This window comes from Tauraco erythrolophus, chromosome 10, assembly GCF_009769465.1.
Source record: "Tauraco erythrolophus isolate bTauEry1 chromosome 10, bTauEry1.pri, whole genome shotgun sequence".
Classification (NCBI taxonomy): domain Eukaryota; kingdom Metazoa; phylum Chordata; class Aves; order Musophagiformes; family Musophagidae; genus Tauraco; species Tauraco erythrolophus.
This window is the reverse complement of record NC_141474.1, coordinates 22,649,630-22,667,364: the sequence shown is the minus strand read 5'-3', so window position 1 is coordinate 22,667,364 and position 17,735 is coordinate 22,649,630. Positions and strand designations below refer to the sequence as shown.

General features: G+C 38.7%; 1 protein-coding gene across 1 annotated transcript in view; it reads right to left on the bottom strand.

Annotated features, from left to right (window-relative positions):
• Positions 1-15,505, bottom strand: part of PIGK (phosphatidylinositol glycan anchor biosynthesis class K) — a 68,930-nt gene extending 53,425 nt beyond the window's left edge. The window contains exons 1-9 of the mRNA XM_086617379.1: positions 15,413-15,505; positions 13,681-13,734; positions 11,346-11,437; positions 9,945-10,080; positions 8,577-8,688; positions 8,119-8,215; positions 7,661-7,778; positions 6,770-6,880; positions 1,777-1,949 (exon numbers count right to left, since the gene is read on the bottom strand). Of these exons, the coding sequence (XP_086473505.1) occupies positions 1,777-1,949; positions 6,770-6,880; positions 7,661-7,778; positions 8,119-8,215; positions 8,577-8,688; positions 9,945-10,080; positions 11,346-11,437; positions 13,681-13,734; positions 15,413-15,505 (986 nt within the window). The remainder of the gene's footprint in view (positions 1-1,776; positions 1,950-6,769; positions 6,881-7,660; positions 7,779-8,118; positions 8,216-8,576; positions 8,689-9,944; positions 10,081-11,345; positions 11,438-13,680; positions 13,735-15,412) is intronic.
• Positions 15,506-17,735: the final 2,230 nt, after the last annotated feature.

Here is a 17,735-nt window from a genome sequence, read left to right as displayed (position 1 = left end):
TACAGATGTGCGGCAGTATTCCATAAGCTGCTGCTGTGTGCATCCCTTCCCAGGCGTACACATTCTCAAAGACTCTCTCAAGCTAAAGGAGAACTATTTAGTTATTAAACCAGCATGTTCCCATCCCTTCCAATTTCACAGATTTAAGTTCACCGAATTGCCATGATAATGTAATACAGCTTTCATTAAATATCAGAATATTTCACAAGCATATTTCTCTCTGTGCATGAGTGCCCATTTCTCAACACTGCTTTTATGTGTCCAATTCAGTAGTGTGTCAGATCTCTAAAAAAAAATATCATAGATCGGCACCAAACTAACTCAAAAATAAAAGCTGAAAATCCCAACCAGTCATTTCCTGTTTCAGAAGAGTAAATTTGTCCAAAACTTATTTCTCCTTTCAATTGTTCACAAATTAGAAACCCACATAGGTAAGTGTTCATCATAGTTTTTTTACTGGCAAAACATCCGTTATTTGCCAAAAGCTTTTTTATTCTTCAGAGAAAAAACAAATTTAATGTCACTAAACACTGTTCTAAACTAATGAGTCACAAAATTAGCTTAAGATTTTACATACAGTTAGTACTAATGTGCATGACAGATAAAAACACAGTATGAAAATAAAATATGAAATGCACTAAACCGTGTAGAATATTTTTAATTATGAGGAACTGTTATCTTTAGAATAGAATAGATTATTTCAGTTGGAAAGGACCTGCAGTGATCATCTAGTCCAGCTGCCTGGCCAATTCAGGGCTGACCAAAAGTTAAAGCATGTTGTTATGGGCATTGTCCAAATGCTGCTTAAACACTGACAGGCTTGAGGCATTGACCACGTCTCTAGAAAGCCTGTGCCAGTGTTTGGCTGCCCTCTTGGTAAAGAAACACTTCCTAATGCCCAGTCTAAACCTCCCCTGACTACTTTAAAATTAACAAAACTGCTATCCACTCACTTGTTCTTTGATTTGAGCAACAGTAAACAACAAGGTAGAGAATAATTTACATAAATTTATGGGTTGAAAAATATTTCACCAGACTATTTCAATCCTCTTTTTTTTCCCTCCTAGACAACAGTATCATGAAATATAAAAGATGCAATAGAAAGGGAAGTACAATGCTGAACAAACTCTACAGTACAAGAACATCGCCCTTTACATGTTCCCAATAGGTGGCAACAGAATACCAAAAATATAAAGTAGTTTATAATCCTTTCTTCGTCCACAAAGTAATGGAAGCCCTGTCACAACTTCTATCAATGAACTTGCACCAGCAATTTTATTCAAATGAATTGTTGCATCTCAGCAACAGAAATCCTCAGGACAGTTAACGTCAAAAGCTGGAGAATTCACAGTACAGAAACAAAGCATTTCTTAAAAAGCTAGTTGTGATGAAACAACTAACTGATGGCTTGTACTCAGAGCTTATCTGAGGGAGTAAACTACTACAAGTGGGAATTTACAGTAATAAAATGTTTCTGCACATTAAAGAAGAAGTGTTAAGGAAGAAAGAAAAATACAGATGAATTTTTTGTTGTTGACATCCACACCTTGGTCTTTAGCAATATTTATTCACAAGACTGAATAAAGGGGTGAGCATTTTTAAACAAAGTTTTCAGCTCACAAACCCCACCTTTATCAGTACTGGCAGGTCCATACTAACTCCCCGATTTTGTAAGAAATAACAGGAAATTAGAGTTCTTCTTTCCTTGACAGTTATATGACTATTATTTCTGTGACACAGAGCTATACAAATCAAGTCTAAATAATGACTACTTACTTGCTTTCAAAATCAGCTAAGTCACTGTCCAAAGAAATCGTCTCTGTTGTAATTTCCACCTTTCTCACACTGCCAAAGAAGTCTGTTATCAGAACATTTTGTGGGTCTCGCTGAAAGAGATCAGTTCGGTGCCCAGGCGTGGAAACGCACAAACTTTTTGGACAGACCTGAAACTGGAAACCAAGATGGATAATCACATTCTGTCCCTCATTCATCAATAGTCTCTACATATACCTTCCAAAATGAAATCACTACAAAAAGACAGACAAATGCCACACATAACTTGCATTAATTTCAGTACAAGCTCCACAGCTGAAAAAAAATGATTGAACAAAAAGCATTAAAAGGTGTAAGCATTTTGATTATGTATTTCAGAAAATCTTTATCCTCACAATCATGCTGTTCGACTTTAGAAATGTTTCTGTGAAAGTCAACCATCAATTACATCTAACTGATTAAAAACAAAAATATATTTCAGAATATAGATGCAGCAATGCTGCTACAACCTTCCAAAAAGCACAAGTGGGTATAAATTCTTCATGTTTACCAAAGGGAGGCAGGCAAGATTAAACAAGTCTTGATAAGTACCTAACAGTAAAGGCTTCATAAAGAAGCAAGAATTCACATTTTGATTGAAAAGAAAAAAATCTCTTAGTCTTATTGCTTGTTTATAGCCTGCAAATTAATGCAGAATTTGTATCTTCAAATATCAAAAGCATTTTATGTACACTAAGTTTACAGAAACATCCTGTAAAACGTACAAATTAGCTCCACACCTTATTATTTATTTTACCTATGTATTTTGCCTATGTATCAGATCCACTATACCCAGCACACATAGCAACACCTGAAGACAAGAACAGCACTAACAAACTGCTTTCAATTGACTCAATTCTGTATAAAGGTACATTTGCAGAAAACAAGTAGATGTAACAGTGGCTGATTTCTTGTATCATTTAGAATACTTGATGAGACAGTATGCCTATTAAATAACAAGATTGTTATGTACCCAGTGGATATTCAAGGCAAAACCAATGCATTCTGGACACAATGCCTTTTTGCAAAAGTCCTACCACGCTTGCCACAAAAGTATTTCCCATCTGGACAGACTCCTCATTTCAAGGGATCTTGTAATGCACATAATGTAATACAAGAAATAATCCGTTTGTATTTTTATTAATAATGCTACATAGCTTAAAGTGCCATGAAACGCAGCCCAAGGCCTCAGTCTCTCTAGCTGCCTTGATGAGGCTGGAAAGCTGAGTTTGTGTCTCAATCATTAGAAAGCACTTCACATCCAAACACACAACCCTACTAGACACACATCCTGCTAGCCAGAGGCACTACCTCTACATGCTCTGGGCAGTTTCGTGAGCAAATGCTGCTGTCCATGCAACCGTCTCACAGGCAGCCCGCAGATCACCTTGTAACAGTGTAGGTTATGTGAATTCTGGTATATTCCAGCAACACAGAACATTTAATAGAACAGATTAATGTACAGGACTACAAAGGATGCTCTCCACGAGTGCTTATCTTGCTTAAGTTCTTTAAGTGACTTTCACAAACAGGTCCATCAGTCACTGGATCTAGAGCTCATATGTCTAATTACACCATGGGTCAGCTCTTAGAAGATTGCATTCTTAGGAGAAAATCACAGGTCCTAATTAGCTCAATGCAGATACAACCTCAGTTATCCCAGCTTATGACTGACAAAACCTCTGAGTTTCAGTCTGTTCTTCCTAGCAGAAATTCTCTACTCAACCTGACACAAAATGCATTGGGTTGTGTGGCTCCTTCTCTTAGGAGAAGACAGCCCTACATTAAAAAAGTTTCCCTGAGACGAAACAATGTGTCTGGCTTTTCTCCACAGAGGACGGATCCCCATTCCTCCCTTCTGATCCATTAATTTCTCTTTCATACCTTGCCTTTTTTGTCTGTAAGCATACAGCATTAGGCTGCTAGTCCAGAGAGACTTCAGCTCACTTTCACCTTTACCTTAACTGAAGCGTACAAGCACACGTATCCACTGAGCTCTTTTTTAATGATTCTCTGCTCTCCTGTTGGCAGAGTATCACAGAGCTGCTGAAGAGGCAGATCAAATCTTTCTCTTATCGTCCTTGTGAAGTGAAAATGAACTAGACTCATCAGCATCATGCTTCCCATTCAAAGCTACTTGCCAATGCACGCAAACCCTCAAGTTTCAGCTTCACCAAAATTCAATCAATTTTCTTCAACTCTGCTCCAACTAAGAGCACAAACATAAAAACTAAGTCTCTGAAGCAAGCTATAAAAGCTAAGCATTTGTTTTAATTCTGCTATTTGATGCATAAACACATGTGCAGGTATACTGTTAAGTCTCTCTCCAAGCTCTCAAGAGAGTGTAAAAGTCCCAAAATTACTGCATCAGCACTGAAAGTGGAAAATTGATACTGCACCCAACTATTTCTAACCTGTCCCACAACAATTTACAACCATAAGATGTTGAGATGAATCTTGAATAAAAACGGGCAATGGCACTGAGAAGACTTTCATATTAAAAACCTACCTATCCAGTACCAGAGCGAGAAAAGAAAGTCTGCTGTGGAGTAATTCTTTGCAGTCCAACACTAATAACTGAGGTCTTCTGACAAAAAAAGAAGAGGCAAACAATGGCTAAATGAAACACATTTGTTCATATGTCAGTTTTTCCAATTTTTTTTAAATAAGGTCTAAATAAAGCTAAACAATTCCCCAAAAAAGGAACTTTTGTTTTCTTGACTTAACAACATTTTTTGCTATTTTATGACAAATGATATCTCATTTAGAAATTTATTTGAATCTTATTTAGAAGTTCAAATGTGTGACATTTCAATTTAGTCTTTACTGTTTTGGGATTGTGATCAAACCGAAAGTCATCCATTTGGAGAGCTTTATGCTATCCCTTAGCAACACAGATGGAACAGGTGGGGAGTAGGTGGATTATGAAAAAAGATGTCTCATTCTTTGCAAGAACGCAATATCCAAATCTTTGGTGGATGTGAAGAGAAGCTGTTTTAAGAGTGGTTGGAGAAAAGTAAAGAGGTGACGGGATAAAGGCAGTGTAACAAATACACAGTACTTCCAAATGAATAGACATTTGACATATCAGAAGATTCAACAACTAAACATTAGCTAATAATTTTAAAGCTACTTAGTGAGGCACTTAATATGTTACCTTGAGTTTGGAAAGCATTAATTTTTAAAATATCAGACTTGGATAAGCAATAGGTCTGTGTTCTTAAACCAGCACAACACTAACAGTGCACTCTAGTGCCAAAGCATCCCCTGTAACTGCTGGCAAATAAACAGACTTATATCCTTACCACGGACTAATCCTATGTCCTTGTGGAACTCTTAGATGAACCCCAGAAAAGCATCAACTCGAAATCAAGAGATGATGTTTGCTGAAATACGTGCATATTATGACTCAGTACATGATCATCACAAATCATGATATATTTGGGTCCATGCTCTTCCCTTCCCAGCGCAACAATAAGCAGATTGACATATGACAAGATGAATTACATGATGTAAGGAATTTATCAGTTTGGGTAACTTTCCACAGCTCTTCCTGAGTATTTGGCATACAAGCAAAAACAAAAACTTGAGGGAGAATGTTTAGATATCTTCTCCAAAGAGCTCAAAAGGTAAAGTACTTGGCCAGCACACAAGTTTTCTACACTTTTCACCACAACTGGATTAATTTCCAGCTGGCTAGACCAGTTACTTCCCTGGTGGTGTCTTTCTACAGCAGAAACCACTGTTCATTTTTTATGACTCTTTTTTTTTAACATCAATTCATTTTCTGGTTTACAGAATAGAGTTCTAAAGTGCTGTATGAATGATAAAAGATGATTCTTAATCAATAAAGAACTTGCATATCCTTTTTAACAAGATTTATTTTGAAGTTATCTGCATCCCAGAAGATCAGAAGATATTAAATAACAGGGCAGAATTTCATTCCCATGGTAGTAAAAGAATCTTGAATCTTAAGTCACGGAATCAATTCTGTATCAACATTAAATCTGTCGAGTGTGGGCTGTTCAGAGTGAGTTCTACTACATATCTAGCAGCCACGCTAACACCATCCTCTGTAGACAGAGGGTGGCATAAAACTTCTGAGTAGCTGCTCGTTTTACCGAAATGAATCAAAGACAATGTGCTCTGTAAGTGGTGGCTCTTAGATCATGGCACGGCATGTCAAGATTTGCAGCTACAAGGCACCGAAACATAATGAATTACTACAACAAAACCAGTATTGGAACAGGTATAAAGGGTTAATAGACTAAATAAAACACGGTTACTTTTTATGTCATCTCACCAGTGTATACATCTGTTATAGAGACACTTCATAAACTTTGTCATAGGTTATCTGTTTGGTTGGGGGTTTTTTCCCTCCTGTCTCATATCTGAAAGCCACAATTAAATTATATCTTAGATGAATATAACTCCAAACATTGATGAACTTGGACATATCTCGCTCTGGAATCTAAGCATACACACAGAAAAATTAAGCCTCTGCAGGCATTTGTGAGCGCACGGTTAAAATTTTAACTGTTTAATCATCTTTCCAAAACAGTATCAATGGCTATCTTTTCACATCTGCAAAATATCTGCTCTCCATTAAGCTGATTTTAGAAGCTTCCTACTACCGTTTCTCATGTGCAAATACTTCATTGTATTGAAATGAATATTTAAAGAATACTTTATTCATTTTTCAACAAATAAAAAAAAATCTGGCTAATTTTGCTTAACTTTTTCTGTAGTCAGCAAACCACTTTCACACTGAGGATAATCCTTGAAGTGTTACACTACAACTACATTTAATAATGGCAAAAAGAGTTCCTCCAAAGCTGCTTCCAAGAGAAACAGCAGAAGAACAAAAAGCATTTGGAGAACCCTATGGACAAAATAAATTAGTTTTGAAACTGTTAAAGTCATTAGCATATTCATGAATGTTGAGTATTCTACTTACTAGGTCATTCATATTTGTCTGACTGGCTGGATGAATTTCTTCCAAGAACTCTAGCACATAAAATGTGTATCTGTCCATAAGATGAACGCCAATCCCAAGATCGGGTTGATGCTTAAAAACAACACACAGCAGTTATTGGGCATTTGCAGGAGAGAACTCAGTATTTAGGAGAGGGAACAGAATGTAATACCATTTACAAAAGTTAAGCATAATATCTTTTTGTTCTTAGGCAAATTAGGCAAAGACAATTACTAGCCGTGAAGAAACACATTGTTGACAAGCTGAATAATACAGTTTATCTTCATTTTTCTAGACTATATCCTGGTAATCTCCATGTTTGTCAACAGGCAGGAAATCTCTTAACGATCCAGTACAAATTTATGGGCTGCCCCGGGCTTCTTAGGACTTGGATAACAGCTGAGAGACACAGCTTATCTTACAGCACTGTGCAGGTTCAGGTAATCCTGACCTGCTCGTTTTGGTCTGGCTAGAATCCCTCTCCAATCACTCTGTCTGTAATTCAGCTGAGATATAACTACAGCAGGTGAAAGGTAGTGGGCAATTTTTTTGCGTATCAAGTGTGAGAATCATAGGTTGAATATTCCCCACACATATCTCTCAGCAATCTTCCTATAAAATTTCTTCCTATCCTAGGCAATGCATAAATTGGCCAGCAAGCACAGAAATCCATCATTAGCCTGGTTCTTTGGGACAGTACACAAAAACAAGAAGGAAAAGTACATTTACAAGTTTTGTCAAAACTACACTTTGTAACTAAACACCTTACACATTCAGCGATCAGAAGGGAGATTTTTAGTTAAAAGTCAAAAGGATCTGTGCTTTTAACGCAAGCATTTTAAAAATTGTCTTCAGGATGACAAATCTACTTACTGATAAAGAATCTTCTCCTACTTGGCTGCTAGCCAGAGCCATTATATTAGGTGAATAAAATCGTTCATACATGGATGCTCCTTGACAAGTATCAATAATAAACAACAACTCATTGTACCTGAAAGAAATAAAAAAGCCTCCTTACCCATCTCTCTTTAAAAAACATACACATACTTTGCTTTTTAGTTACCAGGACAGCTGATAGGAACCTAAGGAAGAAGAGTTCACACTGATTGATTGCAAGATGCGAGTTTAGTCAAAGCAATACATTTGAGCAACTGTAACTGCAGGAAGCTGAAAACAAAAGTTAAAACTCTTCTTTCTAAATGCAAACTTTCATGCAATTTTACGGACAACAGACAGTATCACTGCTGAAGCTAAGCAAGGCCTACCGGTAAGACTTGAGAGGTGTTTGTGAAATACAGTATTTAATCTCTAAATAGTGCTTTTTTTCTCACCTTCTTTTCTGCCACATTTGTTCAAAGGCATCAGCAAGTTCTACGTTAGTGATTTCTTCAGAATCTTGAAATTTTAGGAAACCATTTCCACCATGTCCTGATATAAAAATCAGAAGTTAGGCAAGTACGTAGGTTAAAAGAAGATATTCAGCCCTGTTGTCTATTTTTCTAAAAAACACCTAATGCAATTCTCTTTCTCCAAACAGACTCCAGCAAAAGAAAATATTAGTAGAGTAAGAAGAGTACACACAAATCATTTAAACTGGAAACTACACTTGCTAAGTACTGCCTTGCAGATTTTTTCTTAATTAATATTACATGCTAAAAAAAAAGAAAAAGAATCCTTTTTGTTGATCCTTTTGTTTGTTTGGACTCCTGATGCAGTTTCATGCTTTCAAACAGGCCCATCCAACTGAACAACAAATATCAATAAATTGTATACAAAAACTTGTAATCACCTGTCATATATATCAGAATATTGCTTCTGTCATCAGAAAGAAGACGTTTAGATCGTGGTGTGCTTGGTGGGATTCTTCCTGTTAATACACGCAAGAAATTTTCAACAGTAACCTATGAACAGAAGCATAAATTGATTTTCTAAAGAGAAAACTATTAATTAACAATGCTAAGCTCAGTTACATAAATTAAATAATGGAACCCTAAAATATGCAGTGTATCTAAGCAGATGCAATACTGCATGGTATAAACTGCATAAACAGACATTTTCTGTTTAAGGTTTACCTGCAGGTTCACAATCATATGGTACCTTTACTTTATTTCACTAACATCAGCCTGTTGCTTTATTATATCCAACAAGTCTACTACCATTATAATTTCTAAATACATTTTCATTGATCTGAAAACCTGCCAGCATATACTTATTCTGCCAAAGCTGCTCATGTATTTACAAAATGCTCCAACATTAGTGTGTGTTATCACGGAAAAATAAAAGTCTAAATTCCCTCTGCAAAAAGGAAAAACAAGACCCATTTCCGTTACACAAGTCTGAGTGATCGGGTAAGACCAAGCTGGACGGTGACTGTAAAACATCCTCTAAAACACCACCTCCTCTTTATGCAGATGTATGCAGCTCAACTGCTAGCAACAAACCCACACTCAGGAAAAAACGTGTCTCTATTTCAGTGTTGTACCTTCACTTCTTTACACAAAGCGTCAGAGAAATAAAACACCTACTACATACTTAAACATGCTCCTACAAACCTTTAGTAATGATTATACAGCACTATTAAACCATGCAGTTGATGTCCAAGCTGAGATCAACTGGCAAAGACACTCTCTATTTGAAGGAACATCACTCAAAAAACGAAAAGATTATAGAATGCAGATTTTTATAGAATAAATACGCTACAGTAATGATTAGGTTATGGCTTTTATTTTGATAAAACTCTTAAGATTAGAAATCTAAGTAGGTCTCCCTAATAAACATCTCGCTTGCATGCCAAAAGTTTCACAGTAGTGTTAGGCGTTTGTAAGATGAGACCCTGAACAGCAATTTCTGAAGAGGACATTTCAGTAATATGTGTGTACTTCTAATACATACAAGGAGTTCCATATATTATTTTAACTGTGGAGATTCCATTATTTAAAATAGCCAATACATAACATGTTTCTAGTACAATAAACTTCAAATACAAAAACAAGTATCAAGGGGGGGAGGGGTGTGTGTTTTAAACCTATCAGTGGACAACAAAAGCTCAGCCCAAAACCAGGAATGTGAATAGAAAATCTTCCTCAGAACTCACAGATGTTGTATAAACCTTTAAACCAAAAACAGAGACCCAGTGATTTAATTAAAGTGTAGTCACCTCATAGCTTCTGTAATCCACTTCCACATCATCTCCATAGACATTTAGCTCCATGTTTTTATGACTAAACACAGTAGCTGGTTTGGGATTTCTGGGATTACATGCCATATCATCTGCCAGCATCAGGACAATGTGACTATGGAAAATAAGACAGAAACATTTTAGCCATTCTACTTTCACATAACAGTCAAATGGAAATTACAACAATTACATGCTGTTTTCATGATGTAAAACTTACATTGCATAATGATTCCAGGAATCAAAAAGAATTTCTGGATTCATTTTGGCTTTATTTTAGCAAAATTTTTCTTTTATGAATTGGAGCATTGTGCCCACATGTCAACAGACCAGAGCAACTTCCAGTTATAAAACCACAAATCATTTTCCTAAGGAGTTCTCTTGTTGGAGGACAAACCTATTTAAATCACCGAACTGACACAGTTTCATTCAGAATGAGGCTATGCACAAACTCCTCTAAAAAAAAACAACAAACAAACAACCCTAAGAAACATGATAAACGTTTAAATGTGATTCAGGGTTGGGTTTTTTTTTAGTCTTATCATTATTTTGAACAAAGTTTTACAGCAAAGAAAGAAAAACAGGTAGAGGAAGAAGTTTGTCTAAGGGAGAAACTCACTCAAATCCATGTAAAAATTGCTGCAAATGGGAAAAAATAGGCACGTGCTCTCTCTAGGCCTTTGCATTCCAAAACAGCTGGATGGAACTATGCCAACACCCCTAGAACTTCCAGTAGGAACACAACTAAAGACATTTCAGAACAGTTTGTTCACCTTGCTAATCCTGTTGTCAAAGAAGGGACACTATGTTACCCATTGTGCTACTGCTAGTGAAGCACAATCTGTATGGACAAAGCTTCTGGATTCTCTAAAAACACCATGCAAAATGGATTTTTCAAGGCTACTTTCAATACATAGGAACTGCGTTGTTCAGGGCCTTTAGTTTATAGACTCTCAGTGTAGTTACAGACGTGGAAGTCTTACATTTTAATACAGTCAGGGTTACTATCATCTCCACACTGAAAGGAAATTAAAGTACAGCAAAAGCCCTATTTCAGAGTAGTATTGTCATTGCTGAATGCATTAACCATCTTCACATTACGCTTTCACAAATTTCCTAAGTGGTACACTTCAGTGGTTGAATTGCTCCTCACATTTTCAATCTAATTAGCCTATTCCAACTGGAAGTTTTATTATACAACTTGTTGCTTTTCCTTTTGAACAATATTGCTGCGCTTTTCAATACACTAATGTGATTGTATTCTCCGTTTTCAGTTTTATCCAGTTAAACTGGGAAGAGAAATGTATTTCTATACTGCTTCATACAAGAAGAGAACTTTAGTAGCACATTTGCAAGGAACTGTATTCACCAAGATTCCCTCACCTATCAGGAATGCCCAGTCTCTTGACACTTCTGTATATCGAAAGAGTATTTGCCACATGACGATAATTAAACCAGAATCGAGATGTACACACCTTGGAGGGGGGGAAAAAAAAGCATTATTAAATAGCATAAAGATACAAACTGGCCTAGCACACTGCATCAGAAGACTGTGATTACAAAACATCAACAAACTAGTAACAAACCAGAAAGAACACAGCAACATCAAGAAAGGCATGATATAAGCTACACAAATATTTGTTGTACCAAAGCAACAAATGTTGAAAATAAGAATTAAAAAAAAGTTCTTAACATATTGACTCATGAAAAAATTGTCATAAAACCCAGATAAGTATAGAAAGTGGCACTTTGGGGAATGATTCAGCAATAGTGAGTGGATAAGCTAAATTTTTCCATTTGCTTTCTCTATATCAAATGATAGAAAAATCAAAATGAAGAGTTCTCCTCTGAATAGCAAATGCATTTGGGATCATTCTTGCACAAAGGCACAGATGAATTCATGCAGAAGCCACACGCAGGGGAAAATACACTGAGGACGTTTGCATTTAAGGAGTCAAATCTAACAAAGTAAAAGCTAAATGAGCTCTAACTAAAATCTGAATGCAAATTCTCAAAAATCTCAAAGGAGTTCAGGTTCTACCATTTTAACATGCAAAGGGTTGGGGATCAGCCATTCCTGTACTTAAACTATTCCCTAGGTCAGGTATTATTTGATCTGTCCTCAAAAATCTCAAACAAATGAGATCTCAAAAACTTTCAGAGGCAATCTGCTGTAGTTCCTTACTAGCCTTAACATTGTCCTAGTGTTTAGCTCTCGTTCACTACTTTTTGTTTCTTCCACACCAAGGACAGTAATTCTCCTTTGGAGAAAAACTTCCTTCGCTTTTACAAGCCTCGCAAACAGACAAAGGAAGAAACATTTTAGAAAAGGTGACTTTAAAACCACAGAAATAGAGAAGCAGAAACAAGCATTTAAGACAATTTAAAATTTTTAGCTTTAAATGTACAGCTCTAATTTAAACAGAAACATCTTTAAGTTACATTATGTAACATCTTCTCTGTCCTGTTCATAAAAAGAAATGAGCAACAGCTTTAAATAGTAATAACAATTCAGCCTGAAAGGATCCCCTTGTGTCTCGATCATCCCGTCAGACAGGAATTTCAAAAAAGCCCACAGGAATCAGTCCATGGGAACATTTGCCTTTCAGCAAGATTTAAAGCTCTGAACGCTAACTGTGGCCAATCTAGCTGTGACATTCCAAGGTATTATCATCTGCCCCTTTCCTCCATTACCTCCTCTACAACACACTGGAAAATGTGTCTATGCTTTAAATATAGTTATTCACACTGCAGCATTCAGACTACTGATGAGGTGGGACTGCAGCACAATGCCGGGCTTGAATTCCCTGAGAGCAGTAAAACCCTCCCTGTTTTACTGCTTACAAAATTAGTAGCAATTGTTATAAAACTTAACCATGAACTACTGAACAAATATAACCAGCAGAGAATCTGTTTAGGACAGAGAGCATAGCTCTTTGGACCTACTTTTCCACATTCTTTGGGCATTTTCATGGGTACTAGTAAAAGCACCTATTTGTTAATAGTATTACAGAAGTACTTGATGTTTTAATAGTTTCAAGTTTGTTCACTGTAGAATATAGAAATCATTCCTTCTAACTCAATTAATTGCTGTTAACTTTCCTTTTATATCGCCCAATTTTAGTATCTGGAAAATAAACAGCTGCTGCTGAGTAATTACAATAGTGTTCTGAAACAAATTAGTCATTAAGACCTGAATTGTGATTAAGAACCAATTGTGCAGCATGATTCAAAGCTAATAAAAGATTCATGGCAAAGAAAAAAAAAAAAACAGGATAAGAACAGTTGATCTAAACATTATGTTGCCTGAATTTATTTTATTCTAAGACCGTTGTCACAAGTTAACAGATTGAGTAAGAACAAAAATCAGAAATAAATTATACCTTTCTGGTCAAAGAGATACACCTCTCTGATACCAGAATTATTATTTAATATATAGTATGGTAATATAACTGTTTTAGTGCTGTCAGAACTTTCATTTCATGAATCCTGCCATGTAGCTAGATGTTTTGAGTGCTTGAAATACAGTCATACTGGAAAGTACTATATTACTATAGTGCAATAAAATTGCAGGCACAATTTCAAATTTATTCATTTCCAAGTCTTTATCTTTAAATTTCTTTCAAATGAACAGAATTATTTAGTGATTGGTGCAATTACAGCACCTGATGAAAAATTTTCAACTTTATTGAAAGAAAGCAGCCTGGACCACACTCACCAAAACTGCCCAGTTATTGGTATGTCCACTTCTAAAGAACTGTTCTGCTTGATCCTGAAAGACGGAGAAAATATTAGATGTTTTTCAGCAATAAGAAAGAAATGACAACTCATGTTTTTGTTTCCACAAAACGGTGTTCAATGCATATGCTTACCACACCTTAACACTGAATAAACCTTACAAAAGCTTCAGGAGAGGTTCAAGAAAGCTTTCTTAATCTGTTTTGCACATTTCGTGCAAGTTAATTGCTCCAAATCCTTCTCTGAAACTTACTAAATAACAAAGGAGAAAGATTAGTCACTTGCAGCTTAGTTAAAACAAAAGCCCACATATCTCTATTGCAAAGGACACTCCAAGATCAAAATAAAATAATTTATTGACTTACAGTTTCTTCCTTAACAAGAAAAAAGGCTTAATTTCTATTTTCATTGTTCCTCTCATCTTTCCAAAAGTAGGTAAGTGAATCCGCAATTTTAACTCATTTTAAATCCAAGGTGGTTACATTTATCTTCCAAAATCAGGAGCTATGACAACAACAACCTTCTCTATAATCTGTATTATCCATAGTTTCCTCTGTGCTTTGCAGAAGAGAGGGCCTTTTTTTCTTTAACAGATAGTGTAAATCAGGACACAGAAAGAGTATAAGACTTCTCAGAGGTAAGGGAACAGGAAAAGAATCCAGACTTGCTGATTCTTAATCAGACTCTTAACTCCCTGAGGGGCTCTGGGCTGATGCCTGTGATCTCAACAAAACACACAGTAACAGAAGTATTTGTTAAAACATATGTAAAGCGTACTGCACTTCAAGTAGCAAACAATTTGCAGTTTAACTAGTAATACAAAGACTCTAAAAATGTTTCTATTGGCTATTTTTTTGTCCTATTTGTAATTAATTTCAAGTACAACAATTTGTTAATAAAGCAGAATTCAAACGCAAACGACACTCCAGATGTACTGTGGGCACTGTGCAGAAAGCATAATTACTCATTAAATGACTCCCACCTGCAAAGAAATGTTAGCTCCTTCGGCACGTAAACACCTCACACCTGTGAGAAGGGCACACGGCAATCCGGCCCCGGGCAGCTCGGCCGCCCGTGAATCACAGAACGGTTTGGGCTGGAAATAACTTCAAAGATCATCTGGTTCCAGCCCCCCGGGTTTCCACCCGAAGCGGCTCCCTTCACGCAGAGCTCGGCCCGCAAACGCCAAGGAACGCAAACCGCCGGCTACCGAAAGCGACAGCGCGTACCCAGAGAGAAGCCTTGCTTCAGAAACCTGCAAGCGTGTTAAAAGACAGTTTTCTTTAAACTTTAAACAGTTGGGCTGTGTTACACGTGCCTGACGACCCCCGTCGGTTTCGGGACGCACCGCGTTACATCTCAAAAGCTCCGGCCCCCCGGGCCGGGCGGGCCGCAGCCCCCGCGTTACGCCCACGGGGCAGAGCGGGGCGGGGCCAGGGGAGGGCCGGCCCGGGGCAGGCGGCGAGGCGCCGGGCTCCGACCGGTCTTCCGGCTGGGAGAGCCGCTCACGGGCTGCGGTCGCCGGCACCGGGACAACTCCTCCATAAGCGCCGCAGGTGCCTCCCGGCAACTCCCCCGGCGCGGCCCGCAGAGCGGCGGCGCGAGCTCTGCCTGCGGAGAGGAGGAGCTGAGGGGGAACCAGCAGCATGGAGCCTGCGGCGCGGCTCTGCCCACCCTCTCTCCCTGCCAGCCGTTCCCACCAGCCTTCGTACCTGGGCGCCGCTGGCGAGCGCTGCACCGCAGCACCCCAGGAGCAGGGCTGCGGCGGCGCGGACCCAGCAGGCGGTGGGCACCACGGCCGCCATCTTAGCCCGCCTCCGCGAAGGCTCCGCAAGGGCGGAGGAGGGGGAAGCGGCCGCTGCGCATGCGCCGTGCCGCCTCGGGGCGGGGAGCGGTGCTGCCGGGCACCTGCGCTGCGCGGCGCGGCGCCCGGTGCCCATTCGTTCGGTCCCGGGGCTTGGCGGAACCGTGTGTCCCTGCCCGTATTGGAGCTCCCTCGGCCTTGACAGCCCCTGGAGAGCTGCTTCAAATTCAGTTTGTACAGGGCTGAGGCGGTAGCAGATGGCGCCATCGCCTTGAGCGATGTGTTTGTTGCGGCTCTGCTGTGGGGTGCAGCGCAGCCCGACCCTGACCTTGTCTATCCCTCGGACAGGTCCGGCTGGCAGCACGGCGGCCTCGCGTCTCGCCGTTGGCTTGGGAGGCTCCTGGGCTGTAACAACAGGCGTTTCTCTCAGCCACCTACCAAAAATATGCGCAAATCACTGGGCTGTGTTGAAGTTATGAGAGCAGGGTGGGAGGCGTGCCAAACTGTGGATCCAGGGGCAGATCTGCCTTGGAGAGTGAAGGGGAGGACTGGGGAAAGGCACCACTTTCAGTGGAGAAGGGAGGGAGGTCTGAACGCAGCTCTTTTGTCAATATTCCTTGCTACAGTCTATGTCTTTGGCACATGCATACCTCAGAGCTGATGAATCATCAGATTTTTATTTCAATCTATTGAACCCCTTGGTAGGATTCTTTTATTTCCACTAACTCATCCTGTCACCACCCTTGGTCAATTGCCTGATGCCTTCTATTAGTGAAGATTCAGAATCTGCCCTGAACCACGGAAGCTGTTTCCTGCTCTGTGTACCTGTCATCAGTAATTACTTTCTCAGACAGGAGCATATTTCCATGTATTGATGTTGGAATTTCAATAACGTTTTCTGTTTGAGAGCATCACTGGTTTTCTCAATAAAAATAATCACCTGTAATTAGATTGCTTTTTCTTTTTGTGCCTAAAGCTAATGAACTTACACCCTTTCAAAGACTATAGCCACCAGCTCCTGTTGTGCCTGAACACACATCTTGTGGTTGCCTTTTATGAAGCTACTGAGAAGTGCTATGGGTGTCTGTGTCCCTTGGAGCCTGCTTGTAAGCTGTGCTACTTATCTTCTTGCTCCAGAAGACTAAATTAAGACTAGGGCCAAGCTTAAGCTTTTTTCTTGCCCTTTCAAATGTTTCCACTTAGGTCTGATCATTCTTAGATGTGTTCAAGATGTGTCATAAAGGATAGGCAGCTGTCTTTCAGAGCGTGTACTCATGCAGGTTTACAAACTGATGAGTTGATTTCATGCACTTTGACTTAGCTCGTTGTTACCTTTCAGCTCCCATGTGGAGTTAGTCAGATAACGTGACAGAAAGTCTCAACCTTTGAACTTCTTTCTGTTAAGCTTAGTTCTTTGCTCTTTGCAGTTATTACAAATATTCATCCTTTTGTATCATGTGTTTTGATCAACGGCTTTTCCCATAGAAATACTGTAATCAGCTGTATCGTGATGATGCATCTTTGAACCAGGCATAAGTCCCGATGTTCATACCAAATGAAAATTAGGTCAAAACTTAGCAAAAGGTGATTTTGGCTTACCAAGAAACATTCCTGACATGAGAAGTAATGAACATCTTTTCTGTGAATAAAACTTAGAAACATCCTGTTCACTTAAAAACTCCTGAACCTTCTGACATTTGTATTGTATTGCAGGTGACCTTAATTGTGTCATTCTCTGGAATACTTCACTTTGTAGTTTTAATAACATTCTTTTAAGGTCACTGTGTGTGATTTGCTACATAAGAAAGAAGGAAAAGGAAGAAAAAGCCCAACATGTCTGTCATGTAGCACTGCAATGATGTAAACATGGGTTATCACCTATGGACTGTACAAGCAGATATCTGCTACTTGTGCTGAGCAATTAAGAACTGCAGCAAATTTTTCTTACATGAAAGATCACTTGTCGGTGATGAGACATTTAAAATACTAGGTTTCACCAATAGTCAGAATAGTTTAAGCACACTTGTACAGTCAATATTGCTGCTATTTCTCATAGGTTCTATGTACTTGGTTCTGCAATCCACAGGAAGGTTTATCTGGCTCTTGATGTGACAGCATAGCTGCAAACTCATCAGTCTTGTGTCACATGCTGTCTGCTGCAGCGTGTGAGCAATGTTTGGATTGACTACAGTCACACTGCAGGTGTTACTCTTTGATTGTAGGTTTGCAGG